The sequence below is a fragment of the Mandrillus leucophaeus genome, unplaced genomic scaffold (assembly GCF_000951045.1).
Source record: "Mandrillus leucophaeus isolate KB7577 unplaced genomic scaffold, Mleu.le_1.0 Scaffold201, whole genome shotgun sequence".
NCBI classification, from domain to species: Eukaryota; Metazoa; Chordata; class Mammalia; order Primates; family Cercopithecidae; genus Mandrillus; species Mandrillus leucophaeus.
This window is the reverse complement of record NW_012102044.1, coordinates 643260-664194: the sequence shown is the minus strand read 5'-3', so window position 1 is coordinate 664194 and position 20935 is coordinate 643260. Positions and strand designations below refer to the sequence as shown.

Below are 20935 nucleotides of genomic sequence, written 5' to 3'. Positions count from 1 at the left end.
TCCGCCTCAGACGCCCCGCCCTGCGCCTCAGACGTCCCCCTATCCGCCTCAGACGTCCCGCCCTCTGCCTCAGACGTCCCGCCCTCTGCCTCAGACGTCCCGCCCTGCGCCTCAGTCGTCCCGCCCTCCGCCTCAGACGTCCCGCCCTCCGCCTCAGACGTCCCGCCCTCTGCCTCAGACGTCCAGCCGCAGCTGTGCTTCCACCTTGTCTCCAGCTTGAGTGGCAGCCAGCGGCGTCAGCTGCACACAAGCCCCTCCCTCCAAGAAGCACAGACTGTGAGTGTGGCTAGGCGTCCCATGAGGTAAACTCACGTCTGTGCCGAGACCTTTGCCAGCAGTTTTTACCGATGGAGTAAGCAGTGGAGATGCTGGGTACAGCGCCTTCCGTCCGTAAATTGATTTCGTTAACCTTACAACGTATCTGCAAGGTTTGTAATCTTTCTTCAGACACCGTTTTTCGTGGATTTTGTATCTACTGGGGGTCGATGGATTTCCACGTGTCAGTCGCTGTGCTTGGTGCCCTTTGGGCACTAACAGCCACGCTACTGAGCGTGTGGAACTGGGACCCAGGCCACACATCGCCGTCTGGGTGAGCAGCCCGTGGCCTTCAGTGGTGGAACTTGGACCCAGGGCGCACACCGCCGTCTGGGTGAGAAGCCCGTGGCCTTCAGTGGTGGAACTGGGGCCCAGGCCGCACAACACCACTTGGGTGAGCAACCGTGGCCTTCAGTGGTGAAACTGGGTCCCAGGCCTCACACCGCCGTCTGGGTGAGAAGCCCGTGGCCTTCAGTGGTGGAACTGGGTCCCAGGCCTCACACCACCGTCTGGGTGAGCAGCCCGTGGCCTTCAGTGGTGGAACTGGGACCCAGGCCTCACGCCGCTGTCTGGGTGAGCAACCCGTGGCCTTCAGCAAGAGCAGGTTTGCTTGTTTGGGAGAATGTTCTCATTTCAGTTTTCTGAAAGGGTTAGAGTTGCTAACTGGAAGAGAGACTTGTTCTTGGTGAACGAGAAGTGTGTTTGTAACTAATTGGGTTTTAAACTCCATCAGGTTGCCAACACCCTCACTCCCCACTGTTTGCCTCCCGGAGCTGTGAGCATCCTTAGGTGACAAACCCACACCAACATGGTTTTTGTAATTTCCCTGACTTGCAATTGAGACTTTTAGAATGAGATTTTTAAGGAAGTGTTTGGTTTAATTTTTCTCCCATATCAGGAAACACATGATTTTTTTTTTACCTACAATAAGAGTAACTTTAATGTATTTTATGTTTACAACATAGGAATTGCGATTTTAAAAGCAAGAATTCAGAATGTGATTAGTGTAAGCCGTGTTTCATATCAGTGCATTAATAGTTTTTATATTAATGTGGGCAGTTCATATTGAAGTGTAGAAAAATAAATTATAATAAGAAAGTGATGTCTACACAGGAGAAGACGAATTGTTTTTACAACCTGGTAAATTAGAGAGTTGCTGCCTTGGCGTTCCCATGTTAGCTGGACATTCTTATAGCAGCAAATTCCATTTAAAAACTGTAAGAATTCAAGAAGGAAGAACTGATACTCGCGAGCAGGCCCTTCACATGTGGGCACTTCTCTGGAGTTCCCACACTGACAACACCGTTGCTGCTCTAAACCACTTTGGGTACGATTTGGCAGGGAGCTGAGGGGCAAGGGAAGTCCAACCATGAGGGCGTCCATGAGCGACACCGCAGGCTGTGCCCAGGACCCCTGCGCAAACCGTTTCACTTCTCAATCTTGAGTTTGAACTCCACTTTCCCTTCATACGGGTCGTGGGGATTGTCGAAGGTCACGTGCTCTGCCATGACCTTGCACACAATGGCGACCTCAGCGTTCCTGGGGACATTGAGGAGCTTCGCGGCCACCAGAGGGTTGCTGTAGTGAGGCTGAAGTGGGAGTGAGGAAAGGACAGGTGTTTCAAAAATCTCTGAAGTTAAGGAGAGAAAACTAAGCAAGGGAAGTGTCAACAGTCAGGTTGGTGCAGAGGAGCAGCTCGTTTGTGTAAGACTGGTCGTGACCGAATGCATGCCCTGGAATTTGCTGAGATAACATCCCCTCATGTAAGAATGGAGAGCAACGGTCTGGAGGGGACAGACAATATCAGGAGTAAATTCAACTACAAACTCTTATGATGATGAACATAAAAATGAAACAGGAAAAGCATGTGACGTGGAGGAAAGTCTTTGAAGTGGATATGCAGTTGTTTTAGAGGATCTGGGAAGTAGAAAAATTAGGCTGGGCGCAGTGGCTCATGCCTGTAATCCTAGCACTTTGGGAGGCTGAGGCAGGCTGAGTGCTTCAGCCCAGGAGTTCAAGACCACCCTGGGCAACATACTGAGACCCTTTTCTCTACAAAAAATACAAAAATTAGCTGGGCATGGTGTTGTGTGCCTGTGGTCCCAGCTACTCCAGAGGCTGAGGCAGGAGGATCACTTGAGCCCAGGAGGTTGAGGCTGTAGTGAGCTAAGATTGCACTGCTGCAATCCACCCTGGATGACAGAGCAAGATTCTGTCTCCAAAAAAAAAAAAAAAAGAAAAAAAAAGGTAGAACAGTTAGAGTTGTATTTTCATGTTGCATGAAAGGAATGTTTCCAAGTAGATACAAGAACCTGGGCTTGGGAAACACGCAGACTGTTCACTTTTGTTTCATTTTTATACATGAAGGTGCTTATTGCTTTCCTTTGGCCAAGTGTGAGAGGACTCAATAGCTGTGGTGAGGGAAGCGTGAAAGGAAGGAACCTACCTGGGCTTTTTTCCCGTAATAAGGGAAGTAGTGCAGACTGAAGGTGCCGTTGGGAGGGTAGTACTCGACCTGCAGCGGCTGGCCGAGCTCGCGGGGCTGGTCCTGGGGAGGAGAGGCCACTGTCTGAGTCTGGTGGGAGCTGGTGTGTGCCCATGTCTGTGTGTTGCATTTGTGTGCATGTGTGCACATGTGCACTGTGTAGGTGCTTGCATAAACGCTTTATTGCATAATTAGCATAAATCAGATGCAATCTTTATACTCAGTGTTGAGATCTCAGCAAGGATATGATTTGTTAGCATGCAAAATGCCCAGTGACCCCTCAATGTGTGCTTCTAACAACTTGAAGTGTTGGAAGGATGATGTAGGTGGGTGAAGCTGGGAGTCTGCTTGCTTGTCCACACTCGAGGATGGCCACTGTTCAGTGGCATGTGCTGCTTTGCCACAACTGGGTTACAAGTTGGTGTGAGAGGGACAAGTGAACACATGTTTTTGTGAGATTGGGGCCCTCTCATTTCAGAAGCAGAGACTTGCTCAGTGGGTAGCTCAGGGTCATCAACAAACAGCTGAAGGATGCTTTGGATCTGTTAGAATCTCAGGAGCCACGGTGTGGCCCAAATAAATTGAAAAAGGAAAAGCAAACCCCCGTAGCCCACACGGAAAGTGGAGGCTTCGAGGGAAGTGAGGTTCCCTCAGACACCCGAGTGGGAAGGCTCCACGCAGTAATGGAACCATGCTGTGAAACCTTTGCCTTTGGGTGTAATGGTGGAAGCAAACCTTAGAAAACATTTAATTTAAAAAATTTAGTTTTAAAAAATGTTGACTTAAAAAGCAATCTTGAAGAAAAGCCTGGAATTAGCCTGAGATCAATGTCAACTCTTAGCAGTCTGTATACTAAACACAAACAACTGTAGCTGCTGGCAAGCTGGAATATTTTTGTAAAGAAGCACATAAAAAGAACAGAACTGGTAGATGTACATTGGTCTTTCCACATGGCCACCAAGCATTTTGAAACGTGCTGGTGATATGCTACTCAGATGCGTTTGGAAGCAAAATGATGAGAAAATAGCACCGTGTTTCCCTTGCTGAGTTTTTAACCCCCATGGTGGAACTCGCTGTGCTGATGGTTCAGTGGTGTTTACATCTGGCTTATGGGGCCGAGGCCGACATTCCTGGAGAGAACCAGGCGGGCCATGCCCAGCGTGAACCAGCACAACCCTGACAAGCTCCTTTCCTGGGGCAGCCCTGCCCACTGTGCGGCCATACTCACCAGGAAGGTGCAGTCCACTCTGGGGGCCGAGCCGTTGCTGGGGAGGAACTTGACAATCTAGAAGGGAAAAGCTCGAGTGTGTCCGCTCCCCACCCCCACCACCATGTGAGGTGCAGCGGCACCCACCCGTGGAGCTGGGACCTGGCCAGCCCCAGCCTGGGCTTTCTGACCAGGACTGAGAAGGGCCCTTGGTCTGGTTTGCAGCTTCCCTTGGAGGAATCCCCATAGGTGTCACTAACTCATCACTTGGAGCCACAGCCCTCCCCCAACCCACCCATTAGCAGGCCGCTTGGCCCAGGCTTCAGGAGGTGGCTGGCAGGTGGCAGAGCTGGGGTGGGGTGATCTTAGCTCTCGAACTGTGTCCAGGTCTGCGGTGGAGTGCTGAAACAGAGCACCGGCCGCCCTGCCTCGCAGCAGGGCTGGGTCCGCCCACTGCTCTGCACAGCCATTCTGGAAAACTCTCTCTGGTCCACCCGTGCCTTCAGCCCCCTTCCTCACACCTCTTCCCTGGGCTTCTCCAGCCCCAGCCATCCCCTGCTGTGCTCCGAGGGTGGCAGCTGCCATGAGACGGGCACAGTGGCCACCACGCCCTGCTGGGACCCCCGTCACAGCCCCTCCATGCCAGCAGTGCTGAGACCCTGGCTGACAGAGGGACCCATGAGGTGTGGAGGGCACAAGTGTACAGCCTGTTAAGTGGGAAATGAACAGTGCAGCTGCCCGGAGGCCCAGCACAGAGCTGCTGATTGGTCCATGGAGCGGTGGCCCCAAGCCCTCTGCCTGGCCAGGATCTGCCCTGCTCAAGCCTGGCTCAGGGGTCACCTCCCCACACCCCTCGAGGGGCCCCTGGTCCCATGTTGGAAGCCTCTGCTTTAGAAGGTGCTAAACCCCTCCCAGTCCTGACTCCAGAACTTGAGACCCGTTTACCTGGCCCTGGCATCTCTGGCCGCCCTGAAGGGGGCCCTGGCCTCACAGAGACCCCTGTTCACGTGTTTCCACGTGTTTTAGAGGACCAGCTATGTGCTGGTGTCTGACGAGTGGTTTTAAATTTGTGTCTAAGAGCCAAACGGGACAGGTGTGTGCCAAACCAAGGTACAGGGTGGTGAGGCCGGAGTCCTTGTCCTCGCTTGGGCAAGCCCTGGTCGGGACACATGTGCTCCTTGTGGTGGGGATGAGTGAGAGGCCCTGACCGCACTGTTGTAGTGGCGCCGGAAGGAGACCCTCAGTACTCACCCTGTTCATTTTAATAATAAAACACGGCTTTCCTTCTTCAAAGCCGAAGTTGGGATCCGCCAGGCCTGAGCAGTTCTGCAGCATATCTGCCGTGAACTTGCAGGAGAACTTGGTGTGGTTGGGAGCGGGGAAACCCTCCTGGAAGAAGTACTGCTCGAAGGTGCAGTTGATGCTGTCCTCCTGGGCTGCTGGAGAGTAGCCTGCGGATGGACGCACCTGCCAACCCTGTCCTGCCCTGGCCCTGATGCCCGGCTGCCCCCCGGGAAGGCCTTGAGCCCTGAGTGCCAGTTTCTTATTAAAAAAGTCGCAGCTGGCTGGGCGCGGTGGCTCAAGCCTGTAATCCCAGCACTTTGGGAGGCCGAGGTGGGCGGATCACGAGGTCAGGAGATCGAGACCTTCCTGGCTAACACGGTGAAACCCCGTCTCTACTAAAAAAATACAAAAAACTAGCTGGGCGAGGTGGCAGGCGCCTGTTGTCCCAGCTACTCGGGAGGCTGAGGCAGGAGAATGGCATAAACTCGGGCGGCGGAGCTTGCAGTGAGCTGAGATCCGGCCACTGCACTCCAGCCTGGGCGACAGAGCCAGACTCCGTCTCAAAAAAAAAAAGTCGCAGCTGTGGAGATGTTTCACACTTTACCTGCTAGGAAGGTGTGGAGAGTCTGTGTGAGGTCTGCCCAGGTTCTGTTATCAGAGACGTTGTAGACAATTTCCAGGCCTTTGTCCCCGTAAATATCCGGCCTTAAGGTTACCCCTAGAGAGAGAGACCTTTGTGTTTAGTGTCTCCAAATGCTCACCACTTTTAAGCCATCAGTTCTGAAGTGGCTGAGGATACGCCCGAGGCTGTGGCCCAACCCTGGAGCCTCCTCAGAGTAAACTCGTCTGCAGCACAGGAAGGAAGGACCCCCAGGACAGCACGGTTAGAATGTGGCCTGGGGCCCTCCTGGGAGTTGCCCCGGCTCCGCCTGGGGTGTGAGAGGCCCTGAAACCTGGCTGGCTGCTGTGGTGGGGTCGGCGGGGGTGGCTGGCTCTCTCCACTGGGTGCCTGCTCTGTTAGGTGATGACTAATCCAGAGGCTGCAGCTGGGTTTCTATGTAAAATTGTATTTGAACACACATTAGAAAAGTCTTCACTGGTTTTGGTTAAGAACAAAAGTGGTCTAACAACGTGTTAATTGTAAAACTGAATATCAGGATGCACACAGCGGGGAGTTAAACCCAGAACCGTCGACTTTCCCGACGTGAACTGTCAAATGTGCATCCTTTACACACTCTCCTGTTTCTGTGGAAACACAGAAGAGGCAGAAACGTGTGTTTGCTTCAGGTCCTTAGGACCAGCCCACCATCCACACGCCACTCGCTTCCCAGTGGCCACGCACGCTACACACTTCCACTTCCCATGCGATTGGGAGCCTCTTTTTCTGTCATTTTGCGTCAACTCACCTCATTCTTTCCATAAATGCGGTTTCATTGTGTGAAGCCTGCAGTTTGCTTAGCCGATCCCCTGTGGATGCTGCTGGCTTTATATTTGAGGCTAGGTGTTGCTGTTCTGTGGATGTTGTTAGAATAACATCTATACATGGTTTAAAATAAAAGCCTTCAGCAGGGTCTAAGGGAAAAGGAGGTTCTGCACTTGCTCTGCACACTGACGGGGACGTCTGTCCTGTGGCCTCTGACAACTCGGATGCCTATTCTTCTGTTCTTGCACCCTGCTGATGTGTAGGTGACCAGCGGGCTCTTTTCTGCTGGTCTCCCGGGTGTGCGCCTTGGAAACCGTTTCCTGTACATCCTTGCAGAAACATTCCATGTGCATATCCGAGCGTAGGAAGTAAGTGGATGGAAAAACTTGTCTCTATAACAAAACCCTTCTGTTTCATAATTAAAACTAAAGCCAAAGTCAGATTTTATAATTTGGGGTCATTTTCCTCATGGAAAGAAACTAAGGGGCCACTTAGGCCTTGGGGCTGCTCTTAAAGCCAGTTCGGGGGCTGGGGGCCGCCCTCGGGGGCACCTGCTGGGGTGTGTGGCTCACCCTGGGGCTGCCGGGCTGGCCTCTCTGGGCTTCATTTCTGGGGAAGGCACAGGTCCCCCTGGGCATCTCCAGAGCCCAGGAGGCAGCAGCCTAGCCCGTCACATGGCATGGGGGCAGCATCTCTGGCACTTACCTGGTGACCGTAGCTGGTCTTGGTAGTCGGGCGTGTACGGGTCAACCGTCTGCATCAGCACGTAGAGGCACAGGGCGAAGAGCCCAGTCATCACCACGTAGAAGGCCACGTAGTACAGGCTGATCCACACTGCGACACAAGGCAGGCACAAAATTTACCACGTCGGCCATTTTAACACGCACAATTCGATGGCCTTGAGCGCGTCCATGATGTAGTGTGACCATCTTCCCTACCTAGTTCCAGAACATTCTCTTCCCCTAAAACAGAAACCCCGTCCCCACCGTCGCTGCACTCCCCTCCCAGCCCTGCACCACCGGCCACGTTCTGCCTCTGCGTTTGCCTGTCTCGATGTCCACGTAGGCAGAATCCTGTGACCCGAGGCCCTTGCACCCAGCTGACTTCACTCTAGCTGCTGTTCGAGATGTGTCCAAGGCTGCGCCACCATCCCAGCTCCAGCAGGAGCCAAGGGCCCTCTGAGAGGGGAGTTCTGGTTCTCCCCATCACAGAAAGGGAAACTGAGGCAGAGAGGTGAAGTCCTGCCCATGGTGACCTGTAGTGTGGCCTGGAAGCGCATGGCCGGCCCTGCTTCCACAAGGACATCAGGAAGAGGAAGGGAGGCCCTGGAGATGGCTCTTCTCAGAAGCAGAGGTATCCACGGGCACTGGCCACTCAGGGTGTGACTTCATCTCATCTGCTTCTGAGACCCTCCTGTGAGCTTCCCCTCAGAGTCCGAGCCTAACGGAGGCCACCGTCCCCGCGGCCATGGGCGGCTCCTGGACACAGGCGGCTCCTGGATGCTGTCTTGTCTCTGTAAATTCGCCTGTGTGGATCGCCGCAGGCATTTGCACGGAGACACCGCCAGGAAGAGGACGGCTGTGTGTTTGCCACGGCTTTTCTCTTTCTGGGAAGAGTCTGTAGTGAACTGGGCCTCCTCCTCCTCTCCGGTGATGTGACGTGGATTCTGCTTAGTGAGCTGTTCTCCAGTGACCCAAAACACAACCAAAGAGCGGGACCAAGTCAGAGAGAAGCAAGGGAGGGTGGGGCCAAGAGGCCGGAGCTCTGAGCTGTGATGAGAGGCTGTGGCCTGCGGACCGTGTGTCCTTTTCTGGGGGGGCCCCTCCTGTGAGCTGAGACAGCGCAGGTCTCTGAACCAGGTCCCTTCAGCACCGGCTGGGCTCAGGGCTGGGTCTTGCTCACCTGGCATCCACTTTGAGTCCCTCCTTTCCCTGCCGGGCATCCCTGGTAGCAGCATTCTCGTGTGGCGGGGGCCTGTGGCCACCAGCAGCTTGGCTTCAGTCTCCAGTTTTGGGTTTCCAGCTTCAGCAACGTGGGACCAGTGCTGGTGGAGAGGGTTCTGTTCTCTCGCTGGATCATGCCTGGCACCTCCCTGGTGCTGGCCCTGCAGGTCTCTGCCTCAGTGTTCTCAGGTCACTCCTGCTGTGGCTTCTATTTGACTTGGCCGCCTGCCCCCCAGGGACCTACGCCGTGAAGGCAGAGGTCTCCGTTTCCCCGCTGCGGGTCCTGTGGGTCTACCCTGGGGCCTGTGGTGCACAGTGGAGACGTGGGCGGTGCGTGTCTCCCCAGTGGCTGCCGACCCGCTTCATGGCGATTCTCAGCTCCACCAGGTGGCTCAGCCCTGCCTCCCAGCTAGGAGCCCGAGGTTGGCCAGGCTGGGCCCAGGCTCAAGTGGGCTGTGCTTCCTGGACTTCCTGGGCCCCCGCTTGCACCACGGTGTTCAGGGCACACTGCAGTGCACAGGGGAGGGGTTGGGAGGTGAGAGTCCCATTCCCACCAGCTCCCGGGGCCGGCCAGATGCTGCTCACTCTGCTTCTCTCACACCTGCACCTGTCCTCCCATTAGTAAACATAACGTGTCCTATTCCTTTTGTTTTTGTCATTTCACTTGAATTGTGTTTTCCCGGGGCCCTAAGACTTTCTTATACTTAAACAGAGGCCACGTCTACCAAGCGGGCAGTGAGACCATTCCGGAAGGTTCTCTGTGGTCCTGCAGCCAGGAGGCGGCACGTGCGAGTCTCAGCATCTAGAATGGCTCAGAAGATGGGGCTTCCAAGGGCCTGGCCGGCAGCCCCCGGCCCAGTCCCCACCCTCGGCTCCCTCCCCAACCTGGTCTCCTGCTCTGCTGCCCCGCCTGGCCCAGGAGGCCCTTCCGCCTCCACCCCCGCCCCCGGTCCCTTCGTCTTCAAGAACGGGGTATTTGTTCTACTTCAAATGCACTGTGGCTCCAGTGGGCTCTGGTGCCCCTTGATACTGCGGAGCCTCCAGCGAGGGCCGCGGCCTTCACCAGCACTGCGGTGAGTGTGAGGGGCTTGGCAGTGTGTCGCGGGTGTTCCTGCCACCTCTCAGCTACACGTACAGGTGGGACAGGCCTGGGGCTCTGCATTCCCACCTCGGCGCTGGGACCCCCAGAGCCAGGTACCATGGGGACTAAGGAGGGCCCAACCTTCCCTGGGAGCCAGGGCCAGCACCTGGCCAGACGGTGCAGCTGCATCTGAGGCTCAGGGGTCGCCGGGGGAGGTGGGAGCGGGCAGGTGCTTCCTCCAGACTCTCCCGTGAGGGGTGAGGGCATTTCCCGGAACGGGTGTGGTAGTCCTGATGTAGAGGCAGATGCTTCCACCGCCTGTGTGGCCTTGGAGGCCCAGGCATCTGCTTTCCTCCCAGGAGGGCCAGGCTGCCCGCACCTCTGCGCAGCACAGGGACAGGACCCCGCAGGGCGGACCTCACACAAGGCACAGGTGCTACAGGCTGAGGCAGGCCTGGTTTACTCCCCCACCTCCGCATCTGGACGCCAGCAGGTGTCCCAGAAAGAGGGACTGGCAGCTGCATCTCGGCAGAGCCCCGTATTCAGGTTATTGAGTGAATCTGTGTGACCAAGGAATCGCCATGGCCACCTTTCACATTCTTTTAAAAATGATTCACTGGAAACATACTTTTAAAATGCTGTTGTCAGGCATATGGCTGGAATTTGGGGCCAGTCTGTGGATGCCCTCCACTGGCGTTCAGCAGTCGGGGCTCCAGGTCAACTCAGCCTTCAGGATGCTCTGGGGACCCTCACTTTCCCTGGGAGGCCAGTGAGGCCCTGGCCAGAGCCCATCCATGCCATCCGGGCAGCATCTGGGTCTCACTGTCAGGGGCCCTCTGCTCCCCTCCTCCTGAGCTCACCTGGAGGCCACGTTCTCAGAGCAGCCCCCTCCATGCACCCAACCGGCCCACCCCCCTCACGTACCCCACCGGGACAGGGTGCGGCCCAGCATCTGCCCCGTGTCCGGATTCCAGCAGTAGTGCTGGAACTCCTCCATGCGCTGTCCGCACGTCTTCTTCTCCTGCAACGCCGCCATCGTCCCTGGCCTGGGAGCCTCCCGCCTGCTCCTTGCACCCCCTACGCCCTGACTGAGACCAGACACCCGCCTCGGCTTTATAGTTTCCTCTGCCAGAGGTCAAAGGCACGGCAGGCGAAGGATTCCAGGGAGAGTCCAGGGCCGAGTTATCAGCGCTGGCCATCGCCTCACCAAACACCAGGGGCCCAGTGCAGCCCGGCTGTTGCCCCTGGGGTGGGCCAGGCCCACGTTCCTCACCCCGCTGCTCTTGGGACGCCCTTGGCTTCAGCTTTGTCTGCTCTGATTGCGGTGAGGGCACGTTCCCGGGTGAGCAGCACTCACAGGCCCTGCCCCTCCCCTCCTCTCCTTCAGGAGAGAGATCGAGGTCAAAGCAGAGCCGGCCTGAACCCACTGTGTCCACGACCTTGGGCTGAGCCTGCTGGGGCCGCATCCCTGGCCTGGGAGGGTGTGAGGCAGGCGAGTGAGGGGTGTTTGGCTCCCTGGGTCCCCAGCTGCAGCCGGCCCGATTCTGGGTCACCCAGTGGAAGGGTGAGCCTGGCAGCTGGAGCTGGGTCAGCAGGGAACACAGGGGTCCCCGGGGGCTCCTCTGTCTCCCAGATTCACTCAGAGCAGCAATATCCTCTTAGATCCCCAGAGGGCAGTGGCATGGAGGGCCCTTTAGGATTTTTTGTGTCTATGGAGGAATTCATAAATATAAGCCCTTAAATCTAGAGGACCCTGAAATAAAGTGCACAGGAGCCCTGAGCATCTGCTGAACACAGATTCAGCCCAGCGAGTCCTGGGGGCCCCACACTGCATTTCTAACAGTGCTGGTGGGAGGGAGTAAGGCAGGGTCCAGGTGGGGAGTGCTCAGCCTAGGCAGCACCTCGGGGTTACCGGGGGGTCTGGGCAGTGCATTGGGGTCACAGGGCCGGGGCAGGGACCGTGAAGTCATTACTGCCCACTTCCGCCCGGGGATTCTGCCTGAGCCCCTCGCCCATGGGGCCGAGCACCAGGACATGGAGGGCTCCCAGGCAGTCTTGTTGTGCGGGGCACTACAGAATCCCGGCTCGGAGGCTTCGCTGTTGGAGACGGGGGTCCTGGATGTCGGATGCCATTGCTGCCTGCTGGCTGCAGCGCCCATCTCTGCGAGGGGTGACGGGAACGCAGGGCAAATGGAACGTGCTCAGAGGCCTTCTGACAAATATGAATCGAAGTCAACTGAAATGATGAGCCCTGTGCGTCCAGAATTACATGCAGAGTTTCCCACACTGTCACCTCTAGGCCGTCCCTCTCAGGGACCCGTGTAACCAAATTCATTTCTTAGAAGAAAGAAAAACCCTGAAGGCATTATGCTGCTTTAATTTTTTAGGATAATTTAGAGTTTGCAAAATAATTGCCCTAAAATTCAAATGGAATGACATCATTTTAACCTGGATTCGTATAATTTCTTTTCTTTTTTTTAATTTCTAATTTTTATTTCTTTTATTTTTTTGTAAAGATGGGTTCTCCCTATGTTGCCCAGACTGGTTAGAACTCCTGAGTTCAAGGGATCCTCCCAAAGTGTTAGGATTACAGGTGTGAGTCACTGCACCCAGCCATAATTTCTTAATGGACCCATCCTACGCATTTTCTTTAACATTGTACTCATTTCTGACTTTGGAATGTTAGGGCAATAAAAACACAGGGTCTGGCAGTAGGCCACAGTCTAATCGTTCACAGCCTGTGGCCCTGGGACCCCAGAGTGCCAGGGGTCTGACAACACCGGTATGCAGCAGCTGTTGTCTGTGAAGTATATAGATGCTCTTGAAATGAACAAAGTATGAATTCTTTCTAAGCATCTTTGAATTTAGTCTTCCTAATGTAGTCTCTGAATTTCCAGAAGCAGGTACATGTGCTGAACTGTACACGTTATCAGAATGACCTTCTTCTGGACACATGCGTGTAGGGAGGAGGGCCAGAGACCTTGGTAGAGGGCAGTTTCCCCAGAGCTTGCTCTGAAAACATAGAACTAGGTGCTCCATACAAATTGGGTGCCAGACAATGAGGGGGGCCCGGAATCCCACCCACATCTGGTAGCCACTGGTCACCCCTGTCTCCCCCCACCTGAGTGGTGTCAGACACAGCCTAGTGGAAAGTTAGGACTGTGGCCACCACATGGTGACAAGGCCACCACCCACTGTGGTGTCGGTGGAGACCATATGGAGAGCCAGGACTCCTACCCACCCACCCAGCAGTCCTCAGGAGCCCACGCAAAGGTTTCCAGTGGGAAACCTAGACTTCTAGCCCCACATGGTGTTAACAAGGTGAAGCCTCTCCTTTTTGCTGCTGAAGTGGGGTCAGAGAAAGCCAATAAAAAGAGAAGGATTAAATAATATGAAAACATCTGGGTTTCAGTAGATAACCACTCATCACACAAAGAATGAGGAAGATTTTAAGATGAATTAATACAAAGCTGGGTGTTTTGGCTCATGCCTGTTATCCCAGAGCATTGGGAGGCTGGGGTGAGAGGATCATTTCAGACCAGGAGCTCCAGACCAGCCCGGGCATCTCTGCTAAAAAAATTTAAAAATTCTAAAAATGAATTAAAAAAGACAATATATGCCAACACCAAGGTGACAGAGATGTTAGAATTAGCTGCCAAAAATTTTAAAATAACCATGATAAAAATGCTTGAGTAGCAATTACAAACAAGCCTGAAACAAATGAAAAATTAGAAAGCTGCAAAATATGGAAAGCAAACTGATAGAACTAAAAGTAGAAATAAACAAATCCACAGTTATAGTTGGAGATCTCAGTACTCCTCTCTTAACAATTGATAGAATAACCAAATAGAAAATTAGCATGGATATAGAAGAATTCAACATCATCAAACCAACAGGATGTCATTGACATTCGTAGAATACTCAACAGAGAATACATGTACTTTTTAAGTCCCTATGAAATATGTATCAAGATAGGCCATACCTTGGGCCATAAAGGAAGTCTTAGCAAATTTAAAGAATTTAAATCATACAGAGTGTGTTCTCCAATCAAAATGGAATCAAATTAGATATTAATAACAAAGATAACAGAAAAACCTCCAAATATGAAAACTGAACAACATGCTTCTAGTACTCATGAGTCAAAAAGGAAGTTTGAAGGGAAATTTAAAAAATACATGGAATTGAATGAAGAAAAAATACAGCATACAAAAACTCAAGGGACATAGCTAAAGCAGTATTAAGAGGAAAATTTATAGCACTAAAAATGCATATTTTAGAAAAGAAGACAAGTCTCAAAAAAACCTAAGCTCTCATCTCACAAACCTAGAAAAAGAAAAGCAAGTAAAACAAAGCAAAAGCGAGCAAGCAAACCACAACAACAACAAAAAAAACAAGCAGAAGGAAGAAATTAAAAGATAAGAGCAGAAACCGATGAACTTGAAAATGCAAAAGCAATCGAGAGTACTGGTTCTTTGAAAATATAAATAAAGTTAATAAATCTGTAGCTAGAGAGAAGGCTGAGATAACTGATAGCAGGAATAAAATAGGAGCTATCACTACAGACGCTGCAAATATCAAAAAGATAAGGAAGGAAATACTACACGCAATTCTACATACATAAACTTTACAACTTAGATAATGGTCTGCTTCATCAAAAATCACAACTCACCCAATTTCTAATAGATAATGTAAATAGCCTGTAACTATTAAGAAAATTGAATTAATTATTTAAAATCTCCCAATAAAGAAACCTTTAGGCCCAGATGATTTCATGGGATAATGCTACCAAACATTTAATAAAGAATTAACACCAATTCCTCACCATATTTTGGAAAATAGAAGAAGAGGAAATATTTTCCAACTCATCTTATAAGACCAGTGTTACCTTTATACCAAAATCAGACAAGGGTAGTTCAAAAAAAAGAACACTACAGATCAGTATCCCTCATGAATATAGATGCAAAAACCATAAACAAAATATTGGTAAATTAAATCCAACGAAGTATGAAAAGCAAACGCCATGACCAAGTGGGATGTATTCCAGGAATACAAGGCTAGTTCAGGATTCAAAACCCAATCAGTGTGATCCACCACATTACCAAGCTGAAGAAAAACCACACAATCATATCAATCAGTGTAGAAAAAGCATTTGATGAAATTCAGCTTCCATGTGACAAAAGCTCTCAGCAAACCAAGAGTAGAAGGAAGCCTGTTCAACTTGATTAAAAGCACTGACAAAAAACCCACAGCTAACAGTATGCCCAATGGTGAAAGATGAAACGTTTTTTTACCCCAAGACCGGAAACAAGGCTCCCTCATTTTTATCCAACATTGTACTGGAAGTTCTAGCTAGAGCAATGAACAAGAAGAGGACATAAAAAGCATGAATGTCAGAAAGGAAGAAATAAAACTGTCCTTATTTGCAGATAACATGAATGCTTATGTAGAAAATCTCAAAGAATCCATAACAAAACTCCTACAGCTCATAAGTGAGTTTAGCAAGGTCTCAGGATATGAGATGAGGGCGCAGAAATCCACTGTACATCTATATAGTAGCAATAGGCATATGGATACCAAAATTAAAAACACAATACCATTTATGATTGCTCAACACCAAGAGGAATATTTAGGTGCTAATCTAACATGACATGTACAGGACTTGCATGCTGAAACCCATGTAATAGTGATGAAAGAAATAGAGTTTGAATAAATGGAGACACACACCATGTTTATAGTGTGGAAGACTCAACATAACAAAGAGATCAGTCTCCCCAGATTGATATATGGGTGCAACATAATTCCTATCAAAATCCAGGCACAATGTTTTTGGTAGATACATACAAGATTATTCTAAAATTTATATACAAAAGCAAAGGAACTAGAATAAGTAAATATTTTCTTGCATATTTTGAACATAGCATTTTTTTAAACATTTTTTGAAAAATTTTTTGAAAAACAAGAATAAAATGGGAAGACTCAGTCTGCTGAATTTCAAAGCTTATTATGTAGCTATGGTACTCAGGATTGTAGGGTATGGTCATAGGGAGACACATAGATCAATGGAACAGAAGAGAAAATCCAGAGGTAGACCCACACAATATGTGCAACTGATTTCTGACAAAGGTGCAAAAGGAATTCAATGAAGCAAAAATAGCCTTTTCAACAAACAGTGCTGGAGCTACTGGATATCCATTGGCCAAAGTGGGAGGAAAAAGACCCTCAACCTCTTAAACCTTCTACAAAAATTAACCCAAAGTAGATATGAACATAAATGTAAATTGTAAAACTATAAAACTTTTAGGAAAAATATGGGAGAAAATCTTCAAGATCTGGGGCTGGACAACACCAAAAGCACAATCCATAATATTTATATTCAACAAAATTGAAAACTTCTGCTCTGTGAAAGCCCATATAGAAAGGAGGCAAAGACAAGCTGTCAGTGGGAGAGGATATTCAAAAACCGTGTGTCTGACAAAGGACTAGTATCTGATATTGATAGAATCTCAAGACTCAGGAAAGCAAACAATCCATTTGTTACATGGTCAAAAGATATGAAGAGACGTGTCACCCAAAAGCACGCACAGGTGGCAATCCACACATGGAAAGGTGTTCGACCACCATTAGGGAAATGTAAGTTACAACCGTAAGGGAATACCCCACACCTACCAGGAGAGCCAAGATAAAAGACCGTGGCAGCGCTAAACTCTGGGGAGGATCCTGAGGAAGGAGCTGCTCCCCCATGGCTGGTGGGAATGTAAAATGGCATGGCCACTCCAGAAAACAGCTTGCCAGTTTCTTCGAAACTAAACGTGCAATTACTGTGTGCCCCAGCAACCAGCAACGACACTTTTGGGCATTGACCCCAGAGAAATAGAAACATATTCACACAAAGGCCTGCACAGATGTTTATAGCAGCTTTATAGCTAAACACAGGAGATGACCCAGGGGTCCTTCAACTGGTGAACGGCGAAACAGACTGTGACACCCTCTGTGGAGCACAACTCAGAGACGAGCAGGAGGGCATGGCTGACACCTGGAGAATGGTGCTGAGTGAGAAATGCAGATCCTGAAAAGCTACGTAGTGTCTGACTCCATTCATATAATGTTCTTGGAGAAGTCGTGGTTGCCAGACGTTGAGGAGGGCGGGCTGGAGGAACGTGGGTGCATCTGCGAGTGGCACAGGAGGGTCCCATGGATGGAGGCGGCCTTTGTCTCAACTGTATGGATGTCAATATCTTCGCTACTTGGCAAGAGTCATCATTACAGGAGACGGAGTTAAGGGTACACAGGATCTCTCTGGATTGTTTCTTAACACTGCATGTAAATCCACAACTATCACAGAATAAAGAGTTTAAAAAGGGATTTCCAGGGCCAAATGAATTTGGGGAACGACATACTTTACTTCTCTTTGAGAACCATGTTCACCCTGAAATCACTGAATAAGCCCTGTGATGGGCATGTTTAACATATTTTTAACTTTGTTTATTTAACATATTTAACTTTATTTCACCGAACGCTTCCCAACATGACTGCAGGTGAAACAGCCCCCAGTCCAACAGGAAGCCGTCCTCCTCAGACCCCGCATCTCTGCAGCATCAGCACCACCTGCGAGCTTGTTACAGGTGCACAGTCTTGGACCGCCCAGCCACTAAAGCAGAATCTTTATTCCAGCAAGGTCTCTGGGCGATTCGTGTGTGTAGCTGTTTGAGGCATGGCTTAGGATAGGCAGGGAGACGTCAGCAGAGACGGCTTCACTTCACAAAGCACCACAGTTGCCCCACTGAGTGAGCAGGCAGGAAGGAGTAAATGTGATTGGCCCAAGGTCACCGCTGTGAAGGGCAGGGCTGGGCCCGTGCAGGGCTCCTGGCGGACGATGGGATATCACTCACCTCAAATATTTACTTGTGATCCACCAGCCAAAGCCCTCAGGAGGCCGTGGGGACATCAGCTCAGTCCGCAGGCCCTCTCTTCAGCCTCCTTGGTCGCTACAGAGGACCCTGCCAGGTGCAGCCCCAGCGCCCTCCCACAGGTGCCTCTTCTCCCACGTGGAACGGGGTGGGCTGACAGTCTCAACCTCTCCACACTCTGGCATTCTTCCTTTCTGTGACCCTTTGCTTCCTCCCTGTGTGAGCTGGAACCAATCCCCTGCTAACTTCCTCCTCGTTCTTCTCTAAACCTTTATTGAGTACCTACTGTGTGCTGGAATAAGGCAGGGCCATGCCCTCATGAAGCTGACACTCCTATTTGCATGACCATCCCCAGGTGTGTCCCAGGTGTGTCCGAAGTGTGCCCAAGCTGTCTCAGGTGTGCCCCAGCTGCATCCCAGGTGTGCCCCAGTTGCATCCCAGGTGTGCCCCAGTTGCATTCCATGTGTGCCCCAGGTGTGCACCAGCTGTCCCAGGTGTGTCTCAGGTGTGCCACAGTTGTATCCCAGGTGTGCCCCAGCTGTCTCAGGTGTGCCCCAGCTGCATCCCAGGTGTGCACCAGCTGTCCCAGGTGTGTCTCAGGTATGCCACAGTTGTATCCCAGGTGTGCCTCAACTGTCTCAGGTGTGCCTCAGCTGTCTTAGGTGTGTCTCAGGTGCATCCCAGGTGCATCCCAGGTGTGCCCCAACTATCTCCAGTGTGTCTCAGCTGTGCCCCAGGTGTGTCCTAGGTGTGCCTCAGCTGTCTCAGGTGTGCCCCAGGCATATCCCAGGTGTGCCCCAGCTGTCCCAGGTGTGTCCTACGTGTGCACCAGCTGTATCCCAGGTGGATCTCAGGTGTGCCCCAGGTGTGTCTCAGATGGGTCCCAAGTGTTCCTCAGCTGCATTTCAGGTGTCTCAGGTGTGCCCCAGGTACAGCCCAGGCGTGTCCTAGGTGTGCCCCAGCTGTCTCAGGTGTCTCAGGTATGCCCCAGGTATATCCCAGGTGTGCCTCAGCAGTCCCAGGTGTATCCTACATGTGCACCAGCTGTATCTCAGGTGTGCCCCAGATGTGTCCCGGGTGTGTCTCAGGTGGATTCTGGGTGTGTCCCAGGTGTGTCCCAGCTGTCCCAGGTGTGTCTCAGATGTGCCCCAGGTGTGCCACAGCTGTGTTCCAGGTGTGTCTCAAGTGGATTCTGGGTGTGCACCAGGTGTTCCCAGGTGTGTCTCAGCTGTTCCAGGTATGTCCCAGATGTGCCCCAGGTGTGCCATGGCTGTGTCCCACATGTGTCTCAGGTGGATTCTGGGTGTTCCTTAGGTGTGTCTCAGGTGTGCCCCAGGTGTGCCCCAGGTGTGTCCCAGATGTGCCCCAGCTGTACCCCAGCTGTCCCAGGTGTGTCCTAGGTATGTCCCAGGTGTGCCCCAGGTGTGCCCCAGGTGTGCCGCAGCTGTGCCCCAGATGTGTCTCAGGTGTGCCCCAGCTGTATTCCACATACGGCCCTCTGAGTGGAGCCTTGGTTTGGTGTAGCTCCGGGGATCTTCTGCTCCCTGGTCCTGGTGTCACCAGCAACTGTCTCTTGACAGTCCTGCCTTGCTTGCAAACCCCAGGTGAGAAGAAGAAAAATAATTGGGAACTGACCCCTCAGTAAGCACTGGTGGTCTCACCTACAGACCCCCAGGAAGCTGGTCATTGTGGGCTTTTTTCCTCTAAATTCCTATTATCAGGTGGTTTTCTTCTCACTTGCTATTTTCTTAAAAATAAAAATGAAATATAGTAGGGAAAAACAGCCTTTGTAAATTATGGTTTCTCCTGGCACCACCCTCTCCTGTCGGGCCCACATCCCAAGGAAAGAGCAGGCTTGAGCCTGGCTGCTGAGGCCAGGGGGTGGATGAGGCAGTTCAGAACAGAGCTCTGAGTGCCTCTCCAGCCAGGGGCCCCAGAAGCCTGGGAGTTGTTTGTCCGTCTCGGGGAAAAGCGAGGCGGCCCCTTGGAGGAAAGGGCCGGGCAGAATGAGCTAATCGGATTCCAAGCAGCTCAGGGGATTGTCTTTTTCTAGCACCTTCTCGCCACTCCTAAGCGTCCTCCGTGACCCCAGCTGAGATTTAGCCTGGTGCTGTGTCAGCCCTGGGCTCCCAGGGGCTTCCCAGTGGTCCCTAGGCACCCTCAACACGGCCAGGGCATCTCCCTCGTCCAGCGAGGGCAGGGACGGGCCACAGGCCAAGGGCAGCGGTCAGGCCTGCTCTGCTGTGAGCACCGCCGGCTTGGCCTCGGCCGATGGGCCCTCACTCCTGAAGCGGGCAGGAAGCCAGCTCCGGGATGGATTTCGGGTCCTTGGAGACCGTGGTGGCCAACTCTGCCTTCATCGCTGCCCGAGGCAGCTTTGACGGCAGCAGCTCCCAACCCTCCCGGGACAAGAAGTACCTGGCCAAGCTCAAGCTGCCCCCGCTGTCCAAGTGTGAGTACCTCCGTGACAGCCTCAGCCTGGAATTTGAGAGCGTGTGCTTGGAGCAGCCCATCGGCAAGAAGCTCTTTCAGCAGTTCCTGCAATCAGCAGAGCAGCACGTGCCAGCCCTGGAGCTGTGGAAAGACATCGAGGACTATGACACAGCAGACAACGACCTCCAGCCACAGAAGGCCCAGACCATCCTGGCCCAGTACCTGGACCCCCAGGCCAAACTCTTCTGCAGCTTCCTGGATGAGGGAATGGTGGTGAAGTTTAAGGAGGGGCCCATGGAGAGCCAGGACGGGCTCTTCCAGCCCCTGCTGCAGGCCACCCTGGCACACCTGGGCCAAGCCCCCTTCCAGGAGTACCTGGGCAGCCTGTACTTCCTGAGGTTCCTGCAGTGGAAGTGGCTGGAAGCCCAGCCCATGGGGGAGGACTGGTTCCTGGACTTCAGGGTGCTGGGGAAAGGGGGTTTTGGGGAGGTGTCGGCCTGCCAGATGAAGGCGACCGGCAAGCTGTATGCCTGCAAGAAGCTGAACAAGAAGCGACTGAAGAAGAGGAAGGGCTACCAGGTGAGCAGCGCGGCCCAGCCAACAGGGATGGGGCAGCAGGGTGCAGAGGGCCCCCAAGTCACTGTCGGGCTTGGCGGCCCTTAACAGCTGGTGGCTCGCCAGCCTTGCCATGTGGGCGCCCTGCAGCCATGCAGTCACAGGCAGTTCCAGTCCGTGTGCAGAAGTCCCCCACATTTTTGGGTGGGGACGTCCCTCCTCTGAGAGCGACCTCCACATTTTTGGGTGGGGACATCCCTCCTCGGAGAGCGACCTCCACATTTTTGGGTGGGGACATCCCT

At 52.3% G+C, this 20935-nt stretch overlaps 2 protein-coding genes across 2 annotated transcripts in view; one reads left to right on the top strand and one right to left on the bottom strand.

The window, feature by feature from the left end:
- Positions 1–1172: 1172 nt before the first annotated feature.
- Positions 1173–10828, bottom strand: ATP4B (ATPase, H+/K+ exchanging, beta polypeptide). The gene is made up of 7 exons (XM_011979421.1): positions 10663–10828; positions 7420–7548; positions 5896–6009; positions 5259–5458; positions 4029–4085; positions 2762–2863; positions 1173–1904 (listed from the first exon to the last, which is right to left on the bottom strand). The coding sequence occupies exons 1-7, from the start codon at positions 10772–10774 to the stop codon at positions 1743–1745; spliced, it is 876 nt and encodes a 291-aa protein (XP_011834811.1). The 5' UTR covers positions 10775–10828; the 3' UTR covers positions 1173–1742.
- An 8901-nt stretch (positions 10829–19729) lies between these two features.
- GRK1 (G protein-coupled receptor kinase 1) overlaps positions 19730–20935 on the top strand; it is a 29078-nt gene continuing 27872 nt past the window's right edge. The window contains exon 1 of the mRNA XM_011979448.1: positions 19730–20657. Coding sequence (XP_011834838.1) covers positions 19959–20657 — 699 coding nt within the window. The 5' untranslated portion in view covers positions 19730–19958. The remainder of the gene's footprint in view (positions 20658–20935) is intronic.

Coding starts and splice junctions, on each gene's coding strand:
- ATP4B (XM_011979421.1), bottom strand. CDS start 10,774: ATGGCGGCGTTGCAGGAGAAGAAGACGTGCGGACAGCGCATGGAGGAG. Junction 4,086..5,258: donor TTATTATTAAAATGAACAGG/GTGAGTACTGAG, acceptor TTTCCCTTCTAG/ATTGTCAAGTTCCTCCCCAG. Junction 1,905..2,761: donor ATTACGGGAAAAAAGCCCAG/GTAGGTTCCTTC, acceptor CTCCCACTTCAG/CCTCACTACAGCAACCCTCT.